The following is a 20,013-nucleotide window of genomic DNA, read 5'->3' as shown; positions in this document are numbered from 1 at the left end:
GGGCGGGGCTAGGACAGCGCTACCTCTGCGTGCGAGACTGAGAGCCGGTAGGGAGGCGGGGAACTGAAACCTGGATTTGGCAGGAGGGCAGCGGACACCCCGGAATTACATCCCAATGGGGTTCCTGCGGGAAGACCTGGATTCCTAACCTGAGACGTATCTGTTTTCTCAGTACGTATCTCTGAAACGCTCTCCCTCAAAGGGGAAATATAGGAGCCCCATTTTTCACTCTGAAGTCAAAACTTAAGATGGTGGGGTAGACAGTCTAAGGTGGTTGGATGGGAGATAGAATGCTGAGTTCTCTGTGCACATTTTATGTGTGCACAATAATAGCTATTGAATTCACGATGCACTTTATATGTGATGAGGCAACAACACCAGGGTAATACTGTCAAAACTTTCTGTAAGAATGGAATACAGTGCAGCCCACACTGCAATGGGTTCTCCTGTACTGGGTGAAGCAGGAGCCCGAATGAAACATGCCGATAACAGAAAAGCCTCATTTATGAGACTTTTTAACAGATACGCCAACCAATGTCAAAAGACGTTTTATTTTTTATTCCCCTGCCTTTCGCGGTAGGGGCTAAGGTGGGGGAAAAAACACACACAAAACACTAGAATGGGAGAAGTGCTCAACCTAATGAGCAATGAAACTGCCATTACAACATGATGACCTGCATCTGAGAAATTGATAGTTCTGCTTGAGAAATGAAAATGTGACATCAGCAATATTTTACAAGTGTTAACTCCTGGGGTTCATACTGCCAAATTCCAGGCAATTGCTTTGTAAATAAAATTAAAAGCTTATTACAAAATGATACATGGCTGTAGAAAAAAAGTATAAAAGGAGAAAAGAAAAAATCAGTGAACATCTCACCATTTATCTTTACTGACATATATTTTCAAATCTTCTAATCTAGTTCTTTAAAAATTCCCATTTTTTAATAATGGAATGCTTTAGATATATTTCCTTGATTAGGTTGTGTAGGTGTTTTGTTTTGTTTTTACAATATCAGTGTACATCTTAAGTTATACTTATTGGACATTTGTATTTCTTCTTTTGTGAATTTCCTATTTATATCCTTTGTTCATTTTTCTAATAAGGTAGTTGTCTATTGTTAATGTGCTAGATTTTTAATATATTACTACTAACCGTTTTGCACAGTTTTGTATGGTTTTTGTAAATATTTGTATTTGCCCTTAATCCCTTGCCTTTTAACTTTATTCTGAAGCTTCTTACTACTTTGATTCCCACCTTCAATTAGAAGTGAGTCACCTTGTTTTCTGCATAACCCTTATTTTTGGCATTGCATTTGTGGACATCTCCTGTGAATTATGCCTAAAGTTGTGTCCCGGTCAGTTGTCTGCTCCTACACCCGAGACCGGGAGGAATATGAGGACGGCGAGAAGCCCCTCCACATCTACTACTGTTTGTGTGGCCAGATGGTTCTGGTGCTTGACTGTCAGTTGGAGAAATTGCCCATGAGGCCCCGGGATCAGTCCCGGGTGATTGATGCTGCCAAACACGCCCACAAGTTTTGTAACACAGAAGACCAGGAGACTATGTATCTTCGCAGGCCTGAAGGCATTGAACGACAGTACAGAAAGAAGTGTGCAAAGTGCGGACTGCCACTCTTCTACCAGTCCCAGCCAAAGAATGCTCCTGTGACCTTTATTGTGGATGGAGCAGTAGTCAAGTTTGGCCAGGGCTTTGGGAAAATGAATATATATACTCAGAAGCGAGAACCTCCTAAGAAGGTGATGATGACCAAACGGACTAAAGACATGGGCAAGTTCAGCTCTGTCACTGTGTCTACTATTGATGAAGAGGAAGAGGAGATTGAGGCCAGGGAGATTGCTGACTCATATGCACAGAATGCCAAAGTGATTGAAAAACAGCTGGAGCGCAGAGGCATGAGCAAAAGGCGGCTGCAAGAGCTGGCGGAACTAGAAGCCAACAAAGCCAAAATGAAGGGGACTTTGATTGATAACCAGTTCAAATGATTAGGACTTTTCTCTGAACCCAGACTAAAGGCAAGCATTTAGACCAGGAGGCGAAAGAACTTTTTCTTGACTGCATGGACTGGTTCCTACCTTTATGCCCCAGCAAAAAGCCTTCTGTTGCTCCCTACATTCAGTGAGGTCTTTGAGTCCATCTGACCTACTTTCTAGAAATGAATTTTAAAAATACATGGATCTTCTGTACTATTTTTTTGTCCATTTGATGTCAACTTCTTTAGTTGTATAGAAACTCCATGAGTAGACTAGTGCTTGAGTGTCTTTAGTTTCTAAAGTAGCTGTTCTTTAATAAAATATTTAAAGATTTTTTGGGGGGGAGGATGAGTCATATTAGTTTTTTTCTGTTCATTTTTCCTATCCATCTTTATTCCAGGCTATATTCATATTATTTTTTTTTCTGAAGAATTATCATTCTTCTTTAAATAAAGTTTTTATTCACCTCTGAATAATGAACATTACAACTTTAGGGAATTGTGGGACCATTTTTTAAAATATGAGTATTATGCCAACTTAAAAGAAAATCAGTGCCAGAATATCAGGGGAAATGATCAATTTTCTGTCCTCATCCTCTTGGACCAACCATTAACATTTGACCCACTTAACCACTTGCTTCTTGAAATAGTTTTTCAGTTGGCTTCTAAAATAGTGCATGCTCTGCGTTTTCCTTCTTCCTTCTTCTTCTGTAGTAGCCACTCCTCAAGTTTGTTGGTTTTTGTGTGTTGGTTCCCAGCTCCTCCTCCACTCTCCAGCCTAAATGGAAAAGTAACTCAGGCTTCGATCTTCTAGCCAGATTCCCCACCTTGTCCAGTTTCACCTTTTAAAATACCATGTCTAGCTTGAAGATTCCTAAATTTGTATTTCTAGCCATCTCTCTTGAACTCGAATCCCATATATCAGACTGCCTACTGGTTATCTCTAGTTGTCCATCATAGGCATCTCAAAGATAAAATGTCCTATAGAATTCTTGATTCTTGCCCCTTTAGCTTCTCCTTAACTTTTCTCCTTCTCAAGTTGACACTTTTTAAAAAATTTATTGGGATGACATCGATTTCAAGTGTAAAGTTCTATGATACATGATCTGTATATTGCATTGTGTGTCCACCACCCCAAGTCAAATCATAATCCAACACTATATATTTGGCCCCTTTGCTCTATAATATCTGCCTACCCCCTTTCCTCTGGTAACCATCATACCATTGTCTATGAGTTTCAGTTTTATATCCCACATATAAGTGAAATCATGTGGCTCTTAGCTTTTTCTGACTTATTTTGCTAAGCATAATATCCTCAAAAGTCCATGTTGTCACAAATGATAGTTTTTCATCTTATGGCTGAGCAGTATTCCATAGTATATATGTACCACACCTTCTTTATCATCTATTGAAGGACACTGATTGTTTCCATATTTGACCACTGTGAATAGTGCTACAATGAACATAGGGGTGCATATATCTTTGCAAATAAATGTTTTCGAGTTTTTCGGGTATAAATCCAGAAAAGGTATTGCTGGATCATATGGTAGCTCTATTTTTAATTTTTAAAGGAACTGCCATACTGTTTTCCATAGTGGCTGTATCGATTTACATTCCCACCAGCAGTGACTGAGGGCTCCTTTTTCTCCACAACCTCTCCAACACTTATTACTTGTCTTGATGAGAATGGCCATTCTAACAGGTGGTGGGTGGTAGTTACCTCATTGTAGTTTTGATTTGCATTTTCCTAATAGCTAGTGAAGTTAAACATCTCTTCATATATCTTTTGGGCATTTGTATGTCTTCTTGGGAGAAGTGTCTGTTGAGGTCCTCTGCCCATTTTTTAATTGGATTATTTGTTTGGTGTTGAGTTTTTTGAGTTCTTTATATATTTTCGATATTAACCCCTAGTCAGAGCTATTGTTTGCAAATATTATCTCTCATTCAGTTGGTTGCCTTTTTAGTTAATGACACTTTAATCTACCCTGCCATCAGGCAAAAACCCTAGGAGTCATTCTTAATTGTGCTTTTCCCACCCCACATCCAATCTGTCAGCAAGTTTTGTCTGATCTGTCTCTAGCATATATATTCTCAACTGGATTACCTCTCACCACCTCTACTGCCACTACCCTAGTGCACTCTACTATGATCTCGATCCCCAATTACTGCTGTAGCCTCCTCAATGGGCTTCTTGCTTTTGTTCTTGTTCCCTCCAAATAGGACAAGAGTGATTCTTTTTAAAAAATGTGTATCAGACTATATCATTCATTTTCTTAAATACCTTCTCATTGCACTTAGAATAAAATCCACACTCCTTCCCTGGCCAGTGTGGCTCAGTTGGTTGGAGCATCATCCCGTACACCAAAAGGTGGCAGTTCAAAGCACATACCCAGGTTACAGGTTTGATCCCCAGTTGGGGCATGTGCAGGAAATAACTGATCGATGTTTCTCTCACATCAGTGTTTCTCCATCTATCTCCCTTTCTCTACAACCAATTTTTTAAAAACCCCACACTCCTTTCCATGGCCTAATGTGATCTATCTTCTACCATCTCTCCTACTTCCCACATTTCCCTTTGTTTACTACACAGATGTACCTGCTTCAAGGCTCTTCTCTCATTGTTCAGGCCTTTGCCTGGCTGCCTTCTTCTCATCATTCAAATCTTAGACCAGTAGTCACCTCCTTGTCACATTCCTGAATAACACTATGTACTCTATGCATTACTGCTTTATTTTCTTCATAGCACTGAAACTATTTGAAACTTACATGTGTTGCTTGCCTATTACTGACTCCTTACCCTACCCCTTTTCCCACCAATGTAACCTCCATGAAAGTAAATAGTTAATTCTTGTTTGCTACATAGAGGTGCTCAATAGGTACTTGTTGAGTGTCCTAATTGCAATTTTGCTAAAGTAAAGTGTCAAATACTTCGAATTACACAGGATATGGACACATCATGATGTAGGATGGTTAATCATCCTGGGTTGACAGGGACTGAGAAGTTTACTGGGATTCAGAACTTTCTGGGCTAAAACCAGGAAAGTTCTCAGCAAACCAAGATAAGTTGGTCACCCTAAGATATGTCAATATTTCAACAAATCATCATACTAACAAAATATCGTCAATGGGTTCTACAACTTAAAGCAAAATAATGTATAACCAAACCAATTTTACCATAGGCTAATTGATATAATCAAGAGTTAAGTTCCTATAGTATCTCATCAACATTATAGTGAAATGACATTGAATAAAACGTTATTCAAAGACCTGCTTACTTTAATATACCAGTGTGCAATGTGGATCCCAGAGGCAAAGCATGAAGCACTTCCAAAACTAAACTTGACCATGAAACCCTTCTGTACTATTCCCATGAAAGCCACTTAGTGAAACTCTTTTATTCTAACTTTCTTCTCCAACCAAACTCATTTCTGTGATCATCTGAACTCATTTTCTTTCCTGCTTTTATATAAAGGTGAAATTTTATGAAATGTCAAAGAGGCAGTGCTACTGCTATGGCACTGTTTGATCCAGGTACTATTCCATTGGTTGATTACAAGTTCATAAGTTCTAAGCAAAGGATTGTGGAACCCAGTATAAGTGTTGAGTCATTTCACAAGATCTAGAAACGATTTTTTAAATAAATCAATTTAATAATACTGCTAGATGATATGAGAGGCAGGAACTCCCTGTCCCACCTCCACCACACACAGATGTGTCCGGGCAAGGACAGAGGTGTGAGCATTGTGTTCAGCAGGCCAATGGTTAACAAGTAACCTTTTCTTCTCTCCTCCTTCTCCATGAGAACTCACTCCCAAGTAATCTTTGGGACCCAAAGGGAGTTTCTCTTCCATCCTGGCTCTAGTGGCTTAAAGGACTACAGACGTGGGAGCCGAAGGGAGGATAACCACCACAGTGTAGGTAAAAAGACGGTTTTAGCAGCAGTGAAATGAAAAGAGGAAGAGAGAGGATGGGACCAGGCCAAGTCCATGACTTAAGAGTCTATTCAAGAGAAACCAAATCCAATGAAACATTGACTGTGAGGACATGTGGGTCAGGGCCTCTGAAGATCAGGAGGGGTCAGGAGAGGATAGGCTGGCATCAAGGGCTGTTCATACTTTGCCCTGAAATACTCATGTTAGACATTTGTCCAGTGGTCTGTGGTGCAACAGTATTTGAGCACTTTTTTCGGAGCAGAGGAGGGAGCCTCTGTGGTTTAGTCTCCCTAATGCTCCTGCCTGGCATCCATGCTTGCTGGGCCTCTGTGATGGAGGACTTCCAGTGTCCTGACGAGCTGCTGGCAGTGCCACACCCTTGGTCCACGGTCAATGCCACACCGGTTGGGGAAGTAAGAAGATCTCCATCTGGGTGCCGAAGACCGCTGGGACATCAGTATAGCAGGGCACATACCTGTGGGAGAGCCTCAGGCCAGGCAGCCCCATCGGGTGGTCAAGGCCACCCACACAGTCAGGAGGCCTGCTCCCAGCTATTCTGCTCTTCTTCCTCCGTCTGTAACCAGCTCCAGTCTAGAGACTGAAAGTCAACAGGCAGGTTAAAAATACACCTCAGTTGTTGTTTTTCCAGGAGGCAACCAGCACAGTTGAGAAGGAAATTTAATAATAGTTATTGCAGGGTACCCATGAGCTAAAGAAACATATTCAAAACCATACAGAATCTTTTCTTTGGACTGGCTAGGAGTCCCTGAGATTCCTGGACTACGGACAGGAGAAAAGCAATTTTAGAATTACTTGTACTCACAGTGCTTATTTATGCCCACTGTGGGTAGGTGGAGCAAAAGCACATGCAAAGGCCCTAGGAGTATAGCATAGGAGCATAGGAGTATACTGGCTGAGTACAGCATAATCTAGGAGCAGAGCAAATCTCAGCTACTGATTTCCAACCTCACCAAATGAAATGCTCTAATAAGACTTCCTTTTCCTCTGGCAGAAATGCAAATTAGCAGTGAAAGGATTAAATATACAGTCTCAGGAGGAGGAACAGTAGCAACAACAGATAGAGAAAGCCCCTAAACCAGAGAACACTTAAATAAATACCAGATCATTACAATTAATGGTGTCCCCTCTGATTATTCCGAAAACTAAGACGTTAGAGGGAGGCTAGTAGGTGATTGTACTGGCAGGAAAAGGGCATTTAAAGATCGGAGGGAATGATTTAGGATCCTTGAAGCAATGTTAGTTTTGTCTTAATGTACCTATATCTTGACTAGTTTTTCTTTAGGTTGTTACCTGCCCTATAACTAGTGCTACCTACTGCTAAGCTCTGAGTCCCTGAGAAGTGGGGCCATGACAGGTTCTTGCTTTATCCCTGAAGTTCAGCACAACACCCACAACACACAAATGTTCAACAATGGGACAAAAGTTGACGGAGGTGCGGGGGGGCCCTTCTCAAATTAATGTTACCTTCTTCATAAAGATCAAGTATTAAAAGGATTAAATGAGACAATGCACATAAAGTACTGTTCCCATTCAATAACTGTTAGCATTATTATAATGATGAATAACAATAAATATGTACAGTTGACCCTTGAACACGGTTTAAACTACGCAGGTCCACTTATACACGGATTTTTTCCAATAAATACAATAAATGTATCTTATCTTTATGATTTTCTTAGTAACATTTTATTTTCTCTAGCTTACTTTATTGTAAAAATATAGTATGTAATACATATACAAAATATGTGTTAATCAACTGTTTATGTTATCAGTAAGGCTTCAGGTCAACAGTAGGCTATTTGTAGTTAAGTTTTGGGGGAGTCAAAAGTTATATGTAGATTTTCAACTGTGCAGGGAGTTGGCATCCCTAATCCCTGTGTTGTTTAAGGGTCAATGTACTAGAAAATCACAAGTGTATACTGCGATTGAGGAACCACTGGATTGCCTTTCTGTTTTCCTTTTCTCGTCTGCTGTAGCAAGGACATGGGATAGGCCATTACCCGTAAACTCTGGTCCTGTTCTTTCATGGTGTCTTGCATTGCACTTTCTAGCTGGGTGCAGAGACTGTGTGCTTCGGCCACCAGTTCTTCACTAGAGAAAAGGATCCAGTTATTAGAAAGTGTCAGTAATATTTTTTCAGAGATAATACTATTATTATGTAAAAATATGCTAAAGAGCTTTTGACAAGGTTTTTAAAATGTAATAGAATTATTTTGGTTCTGAGTATCTTAAAACACCATGTCATTGATTAGTGATCACATTCATCTAGTTAAGCACTTTTTGGAAGCCCAAATCTAGCCATAAGCACCTGTCACTGTGAAAAAGGAAACAGATCTCGGCTTAATAAAGAAGTTAAAAGTAAAAAAAGAACTCTCTCAGACTTAACTAGATAGCTAAATATATTAAACTGGAGGCCCGGTACATGGATTTGTGTATTGGTGGGGTCCCTTGGCCTGGCCTACGGGGATCGGCCAAAACTGGCAGACCTACATTCCCCAAGGGATGTAGTAGTGCGCGAAGCAGCAGGCGGCCGGGGAGGAGCCCGAGCCTGGGCCAGGTGCCGCACCGCTCCCGCTCATCTCGGCCCGCTGCACCTGCCGCTGCCACCGCTCGGGAGGCTCACTGCCGCTCCACTGTGGTCTCTGCGCACCCTGTCCTAGGGCGATACCAGCACACCCATGACCAAGAAGCGGCCGCAGGCTCTCGCCCAGTCAGTCCTGATGCTGGTCCTGATCCCAGTCCTGGTCCAGATAGGGGAGGGGCACACAGTGGGAGGGTCCGCAGGAGAGGCTTGCACTGCTGCAGCTGCGCTCGCAAGCCATGAGCCCAGCGTCTGGCGCCCGTTGGTAAGCTGAGCGATGCTCCTGCTGTGGGAGTGCACTGACCACCAGGGGGCAGCTACTGCATTGAGCGTCTGCCCCCTGGTGGTCAGTGAGCATCATAGCTACCGGTCAAATGGTCAAACGGTCGCTTAGGCTTTTATATATACTAAAGGCCCAGTGCACGGATTCGTGTACTGGTGGGGTCCCTTGGCCTGGCCTGTGGGGATTGGGCCGAAACCGGCTCTCCAACATCCCCCGAGGGGTCCCAGATTGCGAGAGGGCATAGGCCAGGCCGAGGAACCCCACCGGTGCACAATCAGAGCCGGGGAGGGACCACAGGAGGGTTCCAGGGCGTGTCCGGCCCATCTCACCCAGTCCCATCAGCCAGACCCCAGCAGCAAGCTAACCTACCGGTCGGAGCATCTGCCCCTTGGTGATCAGTGCACATCATAGCGACTGGTCGAACGGTCAAATGAACGATCGGACACTTAGCATATTAGGCTTTTGTTATATAGGATAGATAGATTCTTTCCAATTGCCAAAATCTAAAGATAATTCCCACATCACCTGTTTTCCAATTTTTGAAATGGAAAAAATATATATGAACCAAGCAATTTCACCAGGTTTCCACAGTTCCTTGAGCTCCGAGAAAAAGCAGGTCTGGGAACTGATTTCATTTAATCTGTGCTCTCTCTTTTCTATAACGATGCACATGTCCTATCAATATTGGGCCATGGCGACATAGGGGGAACCCATCTGCCCTTTTCTAACCTCAGCTCTATGATGTGGAGAAACAATCGGCAACCTGTGTGCCCAGGATGACTCTTCCAGATCTCTGAGCATTTCATTGGAAGGAATATGACAAATCCAAGAAGGCAGTGTCCTCCCACCTTGCAAAGTATGACTGATGGAAGGAACACAGGGCACCTCTTTTGCTTAGCTTCATCTACAAGGCTACTAACTAGGACCTAGTTACTAGGTAAAAGGCTTGGGGCCAGCTCTAGTGGACAATGTAGGAGGCACAAGACCCAGTTTTACTATCCTCAAGGGACTCACAGTAGGTTGGGAGGAGAATTAAGAACCCAAGGCCACATAGGATTAAGTACCAAAACAGTATAGGCTATGAACTCCCCCAAGTACTAGAACAGGACTTTTAAAAACAGCTTTATTGAGATAAATTGGCATACCATAATGTTCACCCAGTTAAAGTCTACAACTTGATAGTTTCAGTACATTTACAGAATTGTACAACCATCACAATAATCTCATCTTGGGACATTTTCATCACCCAAAAAGCAATCTTGTACCCATTATCAACCACTTCCCATTCCCTCTCCCCACCTGCCCTAGGCAATCATTAATCTATTTTCTAAATAAAACATGCCTCTTTGCCTAGGGCCTGGCACATAGAACATGCTGAGTTAACAGGGGTGGGACTGAATCATACACAAAAACACTCCACACAAAAACAATCCCCGTGTGCTTGTGTGGCCAGGGCTTTGGAGGAGGTGGGAAGCAGACGTGTCCTCCAGAATGGAGGACCATTCCAGAGAAGCTCTCGAACTTGCGTGTGCATAAGCTCCACCCCTGAGTTTTCTGATTCAGAATCTGCATTTCTAACAAGATGCTGCAAGTCTGGACCAGACTTTAAGGACCACTGAGCTAGCGCAAGGAGTTTGTGCGGGAACAGTGGATCCGCCTAGAAAGCCGCTCTGAGGTGGCCATAAATGCCTGAAAAGTCTCAGAATGGAGCCTCTAGGGCAGGGGTGGGGAACCTTTTTCTGCCAAGGGCCATTTGGATACTCATAACATCATTCATGGGCCATAAAAAATTATCAACTTAAAAATTAGCCTGCTATATTTGGTCAAACATTTAATTAACTCACCCCTAATGTCATGCCAGGGCAAATGATTTCGTATGGCCCATGGGCCGGACGTTCCCCACCCCTGCTCTAGGGAGGCAGAAAGCCTGCCAGAAAGGGCTGAAGTGCTCAGTTCACCCCTCTGTGGCAGGGGTCCAGGTGACAGGAGGGGAGAGGAAGGGATGAATGGGAGGTGATGAGAGGTGATGGGAGGAAACCGGTAACTTGGTAACTCAAAGCGGTGGTGGGGTGAGAGGGAGGAGGCAAGATGACTCAGGTGGATTGAATCGGGCCCTCCCTCTAGGGAATCTGGTTTTGAAGACCAGACAATGACTGATGGACTACATAACAGCATGTGACTGACCAGCACTTTCAATATTCTCATTGAGCAATTAGTAATTCAACCCTCAGACAAGGAAATTTTAGTGACCACCATATTCAGACTCCCAAGGGACTATGAGGCATTTGTCCCTGCAGAGCCTACCATATATAGCAAACACAAAGAAAAACACGCACAAAAGCATTAGATAGATAAAATGGCCTATCAGTGGTCAACATCCATTTCCACCCCATGACCTCCTGACGTGCCCTTGAATATTACACTTGGCACGGTTAACTATGACGTACCTTTTGTTGACTAACTCAGGTAAGCTGTCGGGGGCAGTGAGAGGCTGAGACATCAGCTGACCAGAGTGACTAAGGCGAGAAGCATTCATGCTATCTGGGCTTCCACTAACAGGACCACGGACCTTGCTCTAAAGGACAAAACCAAAAAGAAAGTCAACAAAATTTTGGAGCAAAGGGATAGTTCAACTTTTGCATTCACACCATGGTATCTTCTCATGAAACAATTGGCCACAAGACACATGCTATTCCTAGAGCATATCGGTCAAACCCTGTATCCGTGACAACAGCTGGTAGTTTGCATTTCAATTTAGAAAATGTTTTTTTGATAAAAGATTCTAAATACAGAGATTTGAGTGCCTATATTTGTAAGCTTTATTTCATTAAGTTTGATTGCTTAATGAACTCTTATGAGATTAAAAGTGAGGTGTTAAAGTTGTCAGGGACTTTCTGTGAATCACACCATCTGTGGGACAGCTGAGAAGAAACCGGGACAGGCTGACTCCAAGGCTGTGGCAGCCACTCCCCTTCAAAGCCAACATGCTCCATCAACGGCTCCTGCTCCAGCTACTTGCACCTCCTCAAACCTGCAGCCCAGACATGACCTACGGTCCACCTTCTCAGCACCTCAAGCCACCTCTTCCTCCCTGAATCCCCACCACACACTCATCTGTTGGCTTCACCTACTGCTCATCAACCCCTCTCCTTGCCCTCACGGCAGCCTGCATTGTTTCCATCCCTTTCAGCTGCACAGACTGGCTCCTCATCCTCCCTTCCAGCTGAACATCAAGGTCCAGCCTCACCCAACCATTCAAGAACCCTAGTTTGCCCTGCTCTTCCTCCTTCGGCTGTGCCTTCCCTGGCGACTATCACCCTTGGAGAGACCCATCTACCTCCTTTTCTTCTGCCTGGGTCCACAAGTAAGGAAGGAGATCACTATTGTGCTTTTGGGCTCCTGACTTTTCTACCATCCTGTCCTGTGAACCACAGCAAGTACTCAATTCTGCCCCCATGGAGTGGCCACTCGCGCTCAATGGTGAGGTCTGTGAAAGTCTCAAATCTGTTCTCCAGCTGCCATCAGAGTGAGTTTCTAAAATCCTAATCCCATTTCCATACTTAACGTTCTTCAGTATGAAAGGGAAAAACAAATACTGCAATGTTTCCTTTATTTCTTCAAAATAAGGTGTGGCCTGTCTGAGCTAGCCCTTGCCTTGCTGTCCAATGCCATCCCCAGCGATACCCTTCCCCCACCCCACACCAACATGCTATTCCTCCTTGCTCCAGGCCTTTGACAGAGCATCGTCTTTGTCCTGGAGTGTCCTCTTCTCCACCTAGACACCCACCTACCTCCTACTCATTCTTCAGGTGAAATTCTGTGGTTCCCTCACCTCTAAGACTGAAGCTGGCATTCCTCCTCTGCATTTATGCTGTAGCTTGTGCCTACTATAGCTGCTGTACGTCACTTCCTCACCTAAATTGTTCTCATTCATTTCCCTGTCTGTGCCCCTCACCAGATTATGAGCTCGGGCCAGGGGCCATGCTTATTTTTCCTCCCATAGCTCTAGTATTCAGCACCCCACTGGGCATATAGTCAGCACTCGAGGTTGAATGGATGCAGATGGCAGATCAGGCCATTGCCTGTGAATACCTCAACTTCCCTCTCCCCCTTAAATCTTGTCTGCCTCGTCATCTCTCCCCTTTTCTTTTCCTCCTCACTTCCCAAGGCCACGCTCATGATTCTGACCTCTCTGTTGTTCTCAAGACTGGAGACTAAATTGTCTATTACTTTGATACTGTGAATCCCCGGAACACTGTCTACTTCTACTTGGCCTACAATATGCTCCAGTTGCCATGATCTTAAAAAACACCATCCTTGTATCCCACTTTCCACCTTAAGAATTCCCATTCTCCTCTTTGCTCTTAAAGGCTATCAATGACTACATGGCTCTCTTTTCAGCCTCTTCCGCCTTTGTGCAGCCTTCCCACCAGCTGTGGCTTCATGGCTTTTACCTGTCTCTTTTCACTTCTTTGTCCTGAGCTCTCTTTTTCATGTTATGTTTTCTCTCTGAGCAGCATTCAGTGGAGTCACAGCTACATTATGACAGGTGGTGGTCACAGAAAGTATGAGTTACAATAGAAGCAGCAGACATAGGTGAGGATCCACCACATCATGCTGCCGTGCACTGCAGAGGACTAAATGGAGGACCCCCGAAAGATCTGTCCATTCCTAACTCCAGGAACCTAGGAATGTGCCCTTATTTGGAAAGAGGGTCTTTGCAGATGTAGTTAAGGATCCTGAAATGAGATCATCCTGGACTATTCACGTGGGACTGGAATTCAATGACAAGTGTTCTTATAAGAGACATCCAAAAGACAGAGGCAGAGATTGGAGTGATGTGGCCACAAGCCAAGGAACACCTGGAGCCACTAGAAGCTGAAAGAGGCAGGAAGGATGCAGAGGGAGCCTACAGAGGGAGCCTAGCCCTGCCAACACCTTGATTTCAGACTTCTGACAGAATGTGGTAATCCTATCTAATAAAGAGGGAATATGCAAATTGACCATCACACTGTCACAAAGATGGCAGTGCCCATAGCCCCAAGATGGTGGCACCCAGTCCCCTCAGCCCCGCCAGAGTCCCACAGTCCGTTCAGTCCAGCTGGAAGCCAGCAGGCGCACAGTGCAGCCGGATCTGCCCTCAGCCACCCAGCCGTCCAGGGCTGGCCCAAGGCACAGGTAACCAGGGCCAGCCGGGGCTTGCGCTGCCACCAGTGGCAGCAGCAGAGGTGTGATGGGGGCATCGCCTTCCCCTGATCGCCGGGTCGCCTTCCGCCCCTGAGGGATCCTGGACTGTGAGAGGGGGCAGGCCGGGCTGAGGGTCGCCCCCTCCAGTGCATGAATTTTCATGCACCGGGCCTCTAGTTTATTATAGTAGCCACAGGAAATGCATACATGCATAAATAAAAACAATGGGCCTAGGCCCTAACTCTGCCACTCCTGCTCCTCTAAGTTGCGAAGAGGTGAAAACGGAGCGGCAGCAGCTGAGTGGTTTGTCGGTGGCCTATGGTCTCCCGTGTAGGGCGGTACAGCTGCACAGAGGGCGAAAGGCCCAGAGAGATGGCAGACTGAGGGCTGCGGACCAGGCTACAGGGGCTCACTCACACAAGCGATCTTCAGGAGATTCCAGAGCTCCTTCTGCCGCTTTTCCTGAAGCCGAACAACAGTCTTCTCGTCCTCATTCATTAAACTCACCACTTCTTCCACCTTGGGCAACAATTCCAGAGCCTTCTGCTTGCAAACCACAGTTTTACTGTAAAGAATAAACAAGACAAAGTCCAGTGGCATTTGGGTTGGAGGAAGTGGGAGAACATAATCCCAGGTGATTACGAATCCAGTCAGCAGCTGCAGATATTTTCTTCACGTGGACAAGTGCATCAGAATGGAGTGAAGAAATGGCCTCACACAGCCTTGCTGCTGCTTCACATGCCACCTCGAGTAGGAAAGTCGGGGCTTATACCTGAGTTGTGTATAAATCACACGCACTTTCTTCTCAAAGGCTTGGATTGCCTGAAGTAGCAGTCGCACCATTTCCTGGCTGTCACCCTCAGTTCGCTGGTCTGGAAAGAGGAGAGGAACTGCACAGTTCTAAAGGTGGCTGGCAGAGAGGACCAATGTCTCACATCTGAGATGCCAAGGAACCCAAGGCAGGCATAAAACCCCACTTACCTCTAGGCTTTTCCCTGAGTCTCCTGTAAAGCTCCCTCGCTTCCTCTTCTCTGAAATATACAAATAAGAAGCTCTGTCTAGATTTGAGGCCACATTAGAACATCTTAAGCATTAATAAGCTGATTCCTGCCAGTAGAATTACTGATTTCTAGAAGTAAGGCTGGCAATATGTCTTGACTGGAGAAAATAATTATTCCTGGTGATATTATAGGTGATGTCTATAATAAGGGCATGATCATCCTCACTATCAAATATCTCCAAGGTTTAATTAGAGAGGATCCTAAGGAAAGGAGTCTCCACTTTGTCCCTTGGAATTTCTGGCTTCTGCAATAGTGGTTCCAGGTGCCATCCCTGGATCCGAGCCTGGAGAGCATGGCTTCCTTTTGAAAACACAAGACCAGGGTGGACACAAACTCCTGTCCCCTTTTCCACTTAACACAGTGAGACAGGCTGATATTTTCAGAGGTGATTTTCATTTGAAAACTAGAAGAGAATAAAAGTTTAAATGATTCAAGAAAATATAGGGTACAAATAATCAGATTTCTGATGTTCTGGCTCCTGGTCCTGGGAATCCTAGTAAAAGCATCAGAGGACACCGCTGAGCCCAAATGCGATAGCTTGTGAGAGGCTGATGTGCTGCCTGCCTCCCTCCCATCTGCAACCTGGGGGCTGTGTGAGCTTCCTGCAGGCAGGACTGCTCTACTTGGTGCCCCGTCCTCTCTTGGAGCCAAGGCCAAAGTCCTGATAAAGACTCAAATGAGCGGTTTCCAGGTCTGAACTTCTAAGAGTTTCCAGGCTTCTCCGTCTCTGAGCCAGTTTCTGCTTTTCAAGCTACACCTGGGACAGGGTGAGCTTGACGAACAGTGACGCCTGATACCATGACAAAGGCTCCTTGCAGTATAGCCTTTATAGTTTCCAAACTACTGCTCTAGGCATGAGCTGAACTGATCCTCACAACTTTGGGAGGTGAGACAACTTTTCTGGCCACTAAACAGATTTGGAAACGAAGGCTCAGAAGGATGGTGATCTGTCCTTGCTCCTCTCTGGAGCTTGCCGAGAGGATTCCCTGGGGGCCGGGGGTGCATGCTCTACGGGAGAACAGTCTCACGAGCCTCCATAATAACCACACGTGTTCCCAACACACATACAGAAACTCCAGTCGGGGCACATGCATGTGTTAGGGACATTGTGTGATCCCCGCCCAGTTGGTACTCACAGGTCGTCCAGCGTCCCCCCCTGCTTCCGGCCCATTGGGCTCCTCTGCAAGTCCACGATGTCCGTCTGCAGTGCCATCATCCGTTCCACCAGATGTTTTACTTCATTCTCCTGATGAAAAAGCTGTGCTAATGTCAACTGACATAATAAGCGTATTCTGAGATGCAAGATTTTGGGGGGAAACCCTTCAAACTGATTGTAGACTCTCAATTGACTCGCTAGAAGGAATATGGACTTTGGAGTCAGAATGAGCTGGCTTTGGATCTCGGGTCTACCACTTTCTGTGTGACCTTTGGGCAAGTTACTTAACCCTTGATCTGTAGTTTCCTCCACCATAAAATAAGCTTCTAATAGGGCTGTTTTAGGGGTCAGATAAGTATCTGGCATGGTGCCTGGCATACAGAAGATGCCCAATGCACAGCGTCCCCCCTGCTTTCTCTTCTCTTAATTTGTCCATCCAATGCCATCCCATGTGGGGGTCCTGGGTTCCTTTATTTCACAGATTATGTATATGAGTGCCCATCTCTATGGTTAAATAATGTGTTATCTATATATATTCACCTTTAAGCATTCATTCAGTATTGATTTACAGACACAAACATTAAAGAACACAGAGGTGAAGGTCCTTGCCCAAAGTCACAGGGGAAAATGTTGGAAAAGTCCAAGAAAAAGGCTCAGAGCCCAAGGTCTTCAGTTTGTGTGAGGGTCACTAAGTAATACTTCCCCCGCCTTCCCAATTAACATCTTCAGTGGCATTTGATCTACACTGTCCTAAGACCCTCTGTCTAGATCTTTTCTTTCCTATGGATTTAATGACCCAATAAAACGAGGCAAAAACCTTTGACTAGACGGAGTGTTGATTATTCATTCATCCAAGGCCCTTTCTAATAGGAAGATGTCTAGGCTTCCCCACAAGGACATATCACACTTTGCTCCTTATTCAAATTTGGACCATCTCTGTCCAATTGTGCAGCTCCTGCATCTGCCACAGTGGGGCCCCCTTTAGTGGCTACTCTCCCAGCTTCTTTCCAGCAAGTTCTAGTCAAAGTCAAAGAGCATGGCGAGGAAAACTCGAGTTCTCACGTACAAGATCGGCCTAGTGCTTGACGAGAAAGTGGAAAATGGTAGAGAAAAGCCTCAGTAAGGATATAAACCTAAAATGAGTCTCCTACCCGCCCACAGAGCTCCACAGCCTGTTCCATTTCCCTCCAGGCCAGCAGCAGTTTATCTGATGCTGGAAAAAAAAAATGTAGGGGAAAAAATGAAAAACAAAATGCAGACACCACAAAACCAAAACAGAAACAAGCAACTCGGTTATAAAAGGATAAAAGAAACCTCAGGAAGAGAAAACAAGAATGAAATGGTCTCTCCAAACTCATTGCAAAGAGTACACTCACTGATCCCAAACTCAGTTTGCTCACTATACTTCTCCAGGTCAATCTGGATGCTGGTCTTAAAGAAATCCAACTTGGCCTTGAGCTGCTGAGACATGGAGGCCATGGAATTCTTCATCTTGGACAGGCAGCTGTTATTTCGGAGGAGATTCATCCTGCAGGGACCACAAGAAACAGAGCCTTCAGGCATCTTTGGGATCCAAATACCATTTCCTGTACAATAACAAAACTGCCTCAAATGCCAAGGCAGATCCCTGCTATAATTATTATAAGAGCAGCCACTCATCACCATCAAGACAATTTCCTCGTCCTCAGCAATGCATGAGGTCCTGCACCAAAATTGGAATTGGACAGAGTACTACACAAAGGACCAACAATCCAAACTAGTCATAACCTGGGGGGAAAGTCAGGCAGGCCCCGGTATGACAATCAGGGGAGTGTTGCTAACCCAAATTGCAATGAGCTCCTCCATGTTCCAAATTCTGCCCCCAGTTCAGCCAGCCCAACCCTCCATTTATGCTCCTGTTCCATGTGCCGACCTCACCCTGTCATGTCTAAAAGGGTCTTCCTCCATCCACTCCAGCTGACCGCGTCCTGCCCACCCAAACCAGTGTCTCCCTAACAGCTGCTTCTGGGCCCCTGCCTCCGCCACCTCCCTGTGGCAAAAGCCACCAAGCAATTTTAAGTCCGTCAAATCCAAAACCGCCTGGCACAGTACATGGCAGCTCGCTGTCCCTGCTGGAGCCGGTTACAGTCCTCCTTCAGGGTTTGGATGCTGTGCCAGACCTGGCCCCACACTTTCCGCAGCTGGAAGAAAGGCAGGTTCCTCTTGGGCTCTTGAACTGGAACAGAGTCATATGCAATTGTCAGAGAATTACTCCCTTACCATTAACCACATCCTGCCTTGCAACATCACTGGCACTTTTACATTTTAAAAAGTTACATAACTACTATGTTATTACAGGACTTTTTGGGGTGCTATGCCTGGTTACTCTCTCATACATCCGTGTACCCCATTACAGAACAAGCATGCACTAGTCAATAAACAGCTTTAGATATGATTTGAAGAAAGACTTTGTGAATCATGTGGAGATAGTCATATGTACACAGGCTCATATAATTTCAATAGAAACTTCCATGCTCACAATATTTAAGGTCATATGAAGCTTTCTAAAAATGCAGCTTCAACCAGCAGTCAGTCCTGGAAGATGACTAAGCAATAAGCCTAGAGATCTCTAAGCCTTTGAACACTTGATCTGCTTATTCTGTGTGTGAGTGTGTGTGTGTGTGTGTGTGTGTGTGTGTGTGTGAACAGGACTGGGAGGTACATTAAAATGTCCTTCGCCCTGGCTGGGTGGCTCAGTATGTTGAAGCGTCATCCCATACACCAAAAGGTTGCAGGTTTGATTCCCCATCAGGATGCATACAGGAGGCAACTGATCAATATTTCTCTCTCACATCAATGTTTCTCTCTCCCTCTCTCCCTCACTCTCTCTCAAATCAATAAAAAACCATGGACATAGACAATAGTGTGGTGAAGGCTGGGGTAGGGAGGGCAGGCAGTGCAGGGGCAGGGTAGAGGGGGTCAATGGGGAAAAAGGGGGGACATCTGTAATACTTTCAACAATAAAGATAAATTTTTAAAAAATTACCCCGAAACAACAACAATAAAAAATAAAATTAATTAAACAATAAACAAACATCCTTGGCCTCACTGGTGTGGCTCCATTGTTAAGCATCGACCCATGAACCCGGAGGTCACGGTTCGATTCCCAGTCAGGACAATATACCTGGGTTGTGGGCTTGATCCCCAGCAGGGGACATGCAAGAGACAACCGATCAATGATTCTCATCATTGATGTTTCTATCTCTTTTTCTCTCTCCCTTCTACAATCAATAAAAACATACTTTTTTTTAAAAAAAACCATCCTCAGTTGAGGATTAAAAAACATTTTAAAAATGTCTAACATTCATACAATGGAATACCACTACACAGGCATTTAAAAAATAGGCAGCAAAAGAGGAAAAATATTTTCCAAAATGTATTGTTAAGTGAAAAAGGCAGATACAGAACAGTACATATTGTATGCTACCATTTGTTTCAGGGGGAAATGAAGAAATACTAGTATATAATCATATATAATCATATATATATATATTATATATAATGCGTAGAATACCCCTGGAAGGTATACTCAAGAATTTGATAGTAGCAGTTTCTCTGGAAGAGGCTGGGGTACTGGGGAGAGAAGATGGCTTATTTTCCACTCTATATGTTCTTGCACCTTTTGATTTTTTTGGCATATGTGGATGTATCCATTATTAAAATATAAATAAACTCAAAAATAAATAAAATGGCCACCTGATTCAAGGTCAGTGGCTTGCAGGCAGTGTTCTCTGTCCATTTCAAATTCTACCTAGAGGCTGA

The 20,013-nt window shown here is 44.5% G+C and overlaps 2 protein-coding genes and 1 non-coding gene across 8 annotated transcripts in view; 2 read left to right on the top strand and 1 right to left on the bottom strand.

The window, feature by feature from the left end:
* The window catches only part of ANK1 (ankyrin 1, erythrocytic), a 624,245-nt gene that overhangs the window by 73,987 nt on the left and 530,245 nt on the right, over nucleotides 1-20,013 (top strand). The gene's annotated exons all lie outside the window — the stretch shown is intronic.
* On the top strand, nucleotides 23-3,245 carry LOC102262518. The gene is made up of 2 exons (XR_001361321.1): nucleotides 23-171; nucleotides 1,233-3,245. It is a non-coding gene; the product is annotated as a UPF0428 protein CXorf56 (transcript).
* The window catches only part of IKBKB (inhibitor of kappa light polypeptide gene enhancer in B-cells, kinase beta), a 56,123-nt gene continuing 41,728 nt past the window's right edge, over nucleotides 5,619-20,013 (bottom strand). The window contains exons 13-22 of one of the 6 annotated variants that reach the window (XM_005856461.2): nucleotides 18,304-18,427; nucleotides 17,589-17,740; nucleotides 17,364-17,425; nucleotides 16,193-16,314; nucleotides 14,977-15,026; nucleotides 14,768-14,867; nucleotides 14,413-14,560; nucleotides 11,256-11,383; nucleotides 7,945-8,035; nucleotides 5,619-6,521 (exon numbers count right to left, since the gene is read on the bottom strand). In XM_005856461.2, coding sequence (XP_005856523.1) covers nucleotides 6,456-6,521; nucleotides 7,945-8,035; nucleotides 11,256-11,383; nucleotides 14,413-14,560; nucleotides 14,768-14,867; nucleotides 14,977-15,026; nucleotides 16,193-16,314; nucleotides 17,364-17,425; nucleotides 17,589-17,740; nucleotides 18,304-18,427 — 1,043 coding nt within the window. In that variant the 3' untranslated portion in view covers nucleotides 5,619-6,455. Of the gene's footprint in view, nucleotides 6,522-7,718; nucleotides 8,036-11,255; nucleotides 11,384-14,412; nucleotides 14,561-14,767; nucleotides 14,868-14,976; nucleotides 15,027-16,192; nucleotides 16,315-17,363; nucleotides 17,426-17,588; nucleotides 17,741-18,303; nucleotides 18,428-20,013 lie in introns of those variants that run through there. The other 5 variants (XM_005856463.2, XM_014536512.1, XM_014536518.1 and 2 more) reach the window with 5 other exon arrangements.

Source organism: Myotis brandtii, unplaced genomic scaffold, assembly GCF_000412655.1.
Source record: "Myotis brandtii unplaced genomic scaffold, ASM41265v1 scaffold103, whole genome shotgun sequence".
Classification (NCBI taxonomy): domain Eukaryota; kingdom Metazoa; phylum Chordata; class Mammalia; order Chiroptera; family Vespertilionidae; genus Myotis; species Myotis brandtii.
This window is presented reverse-complemented; position numbering and strand designations above follow the sequence as displayed.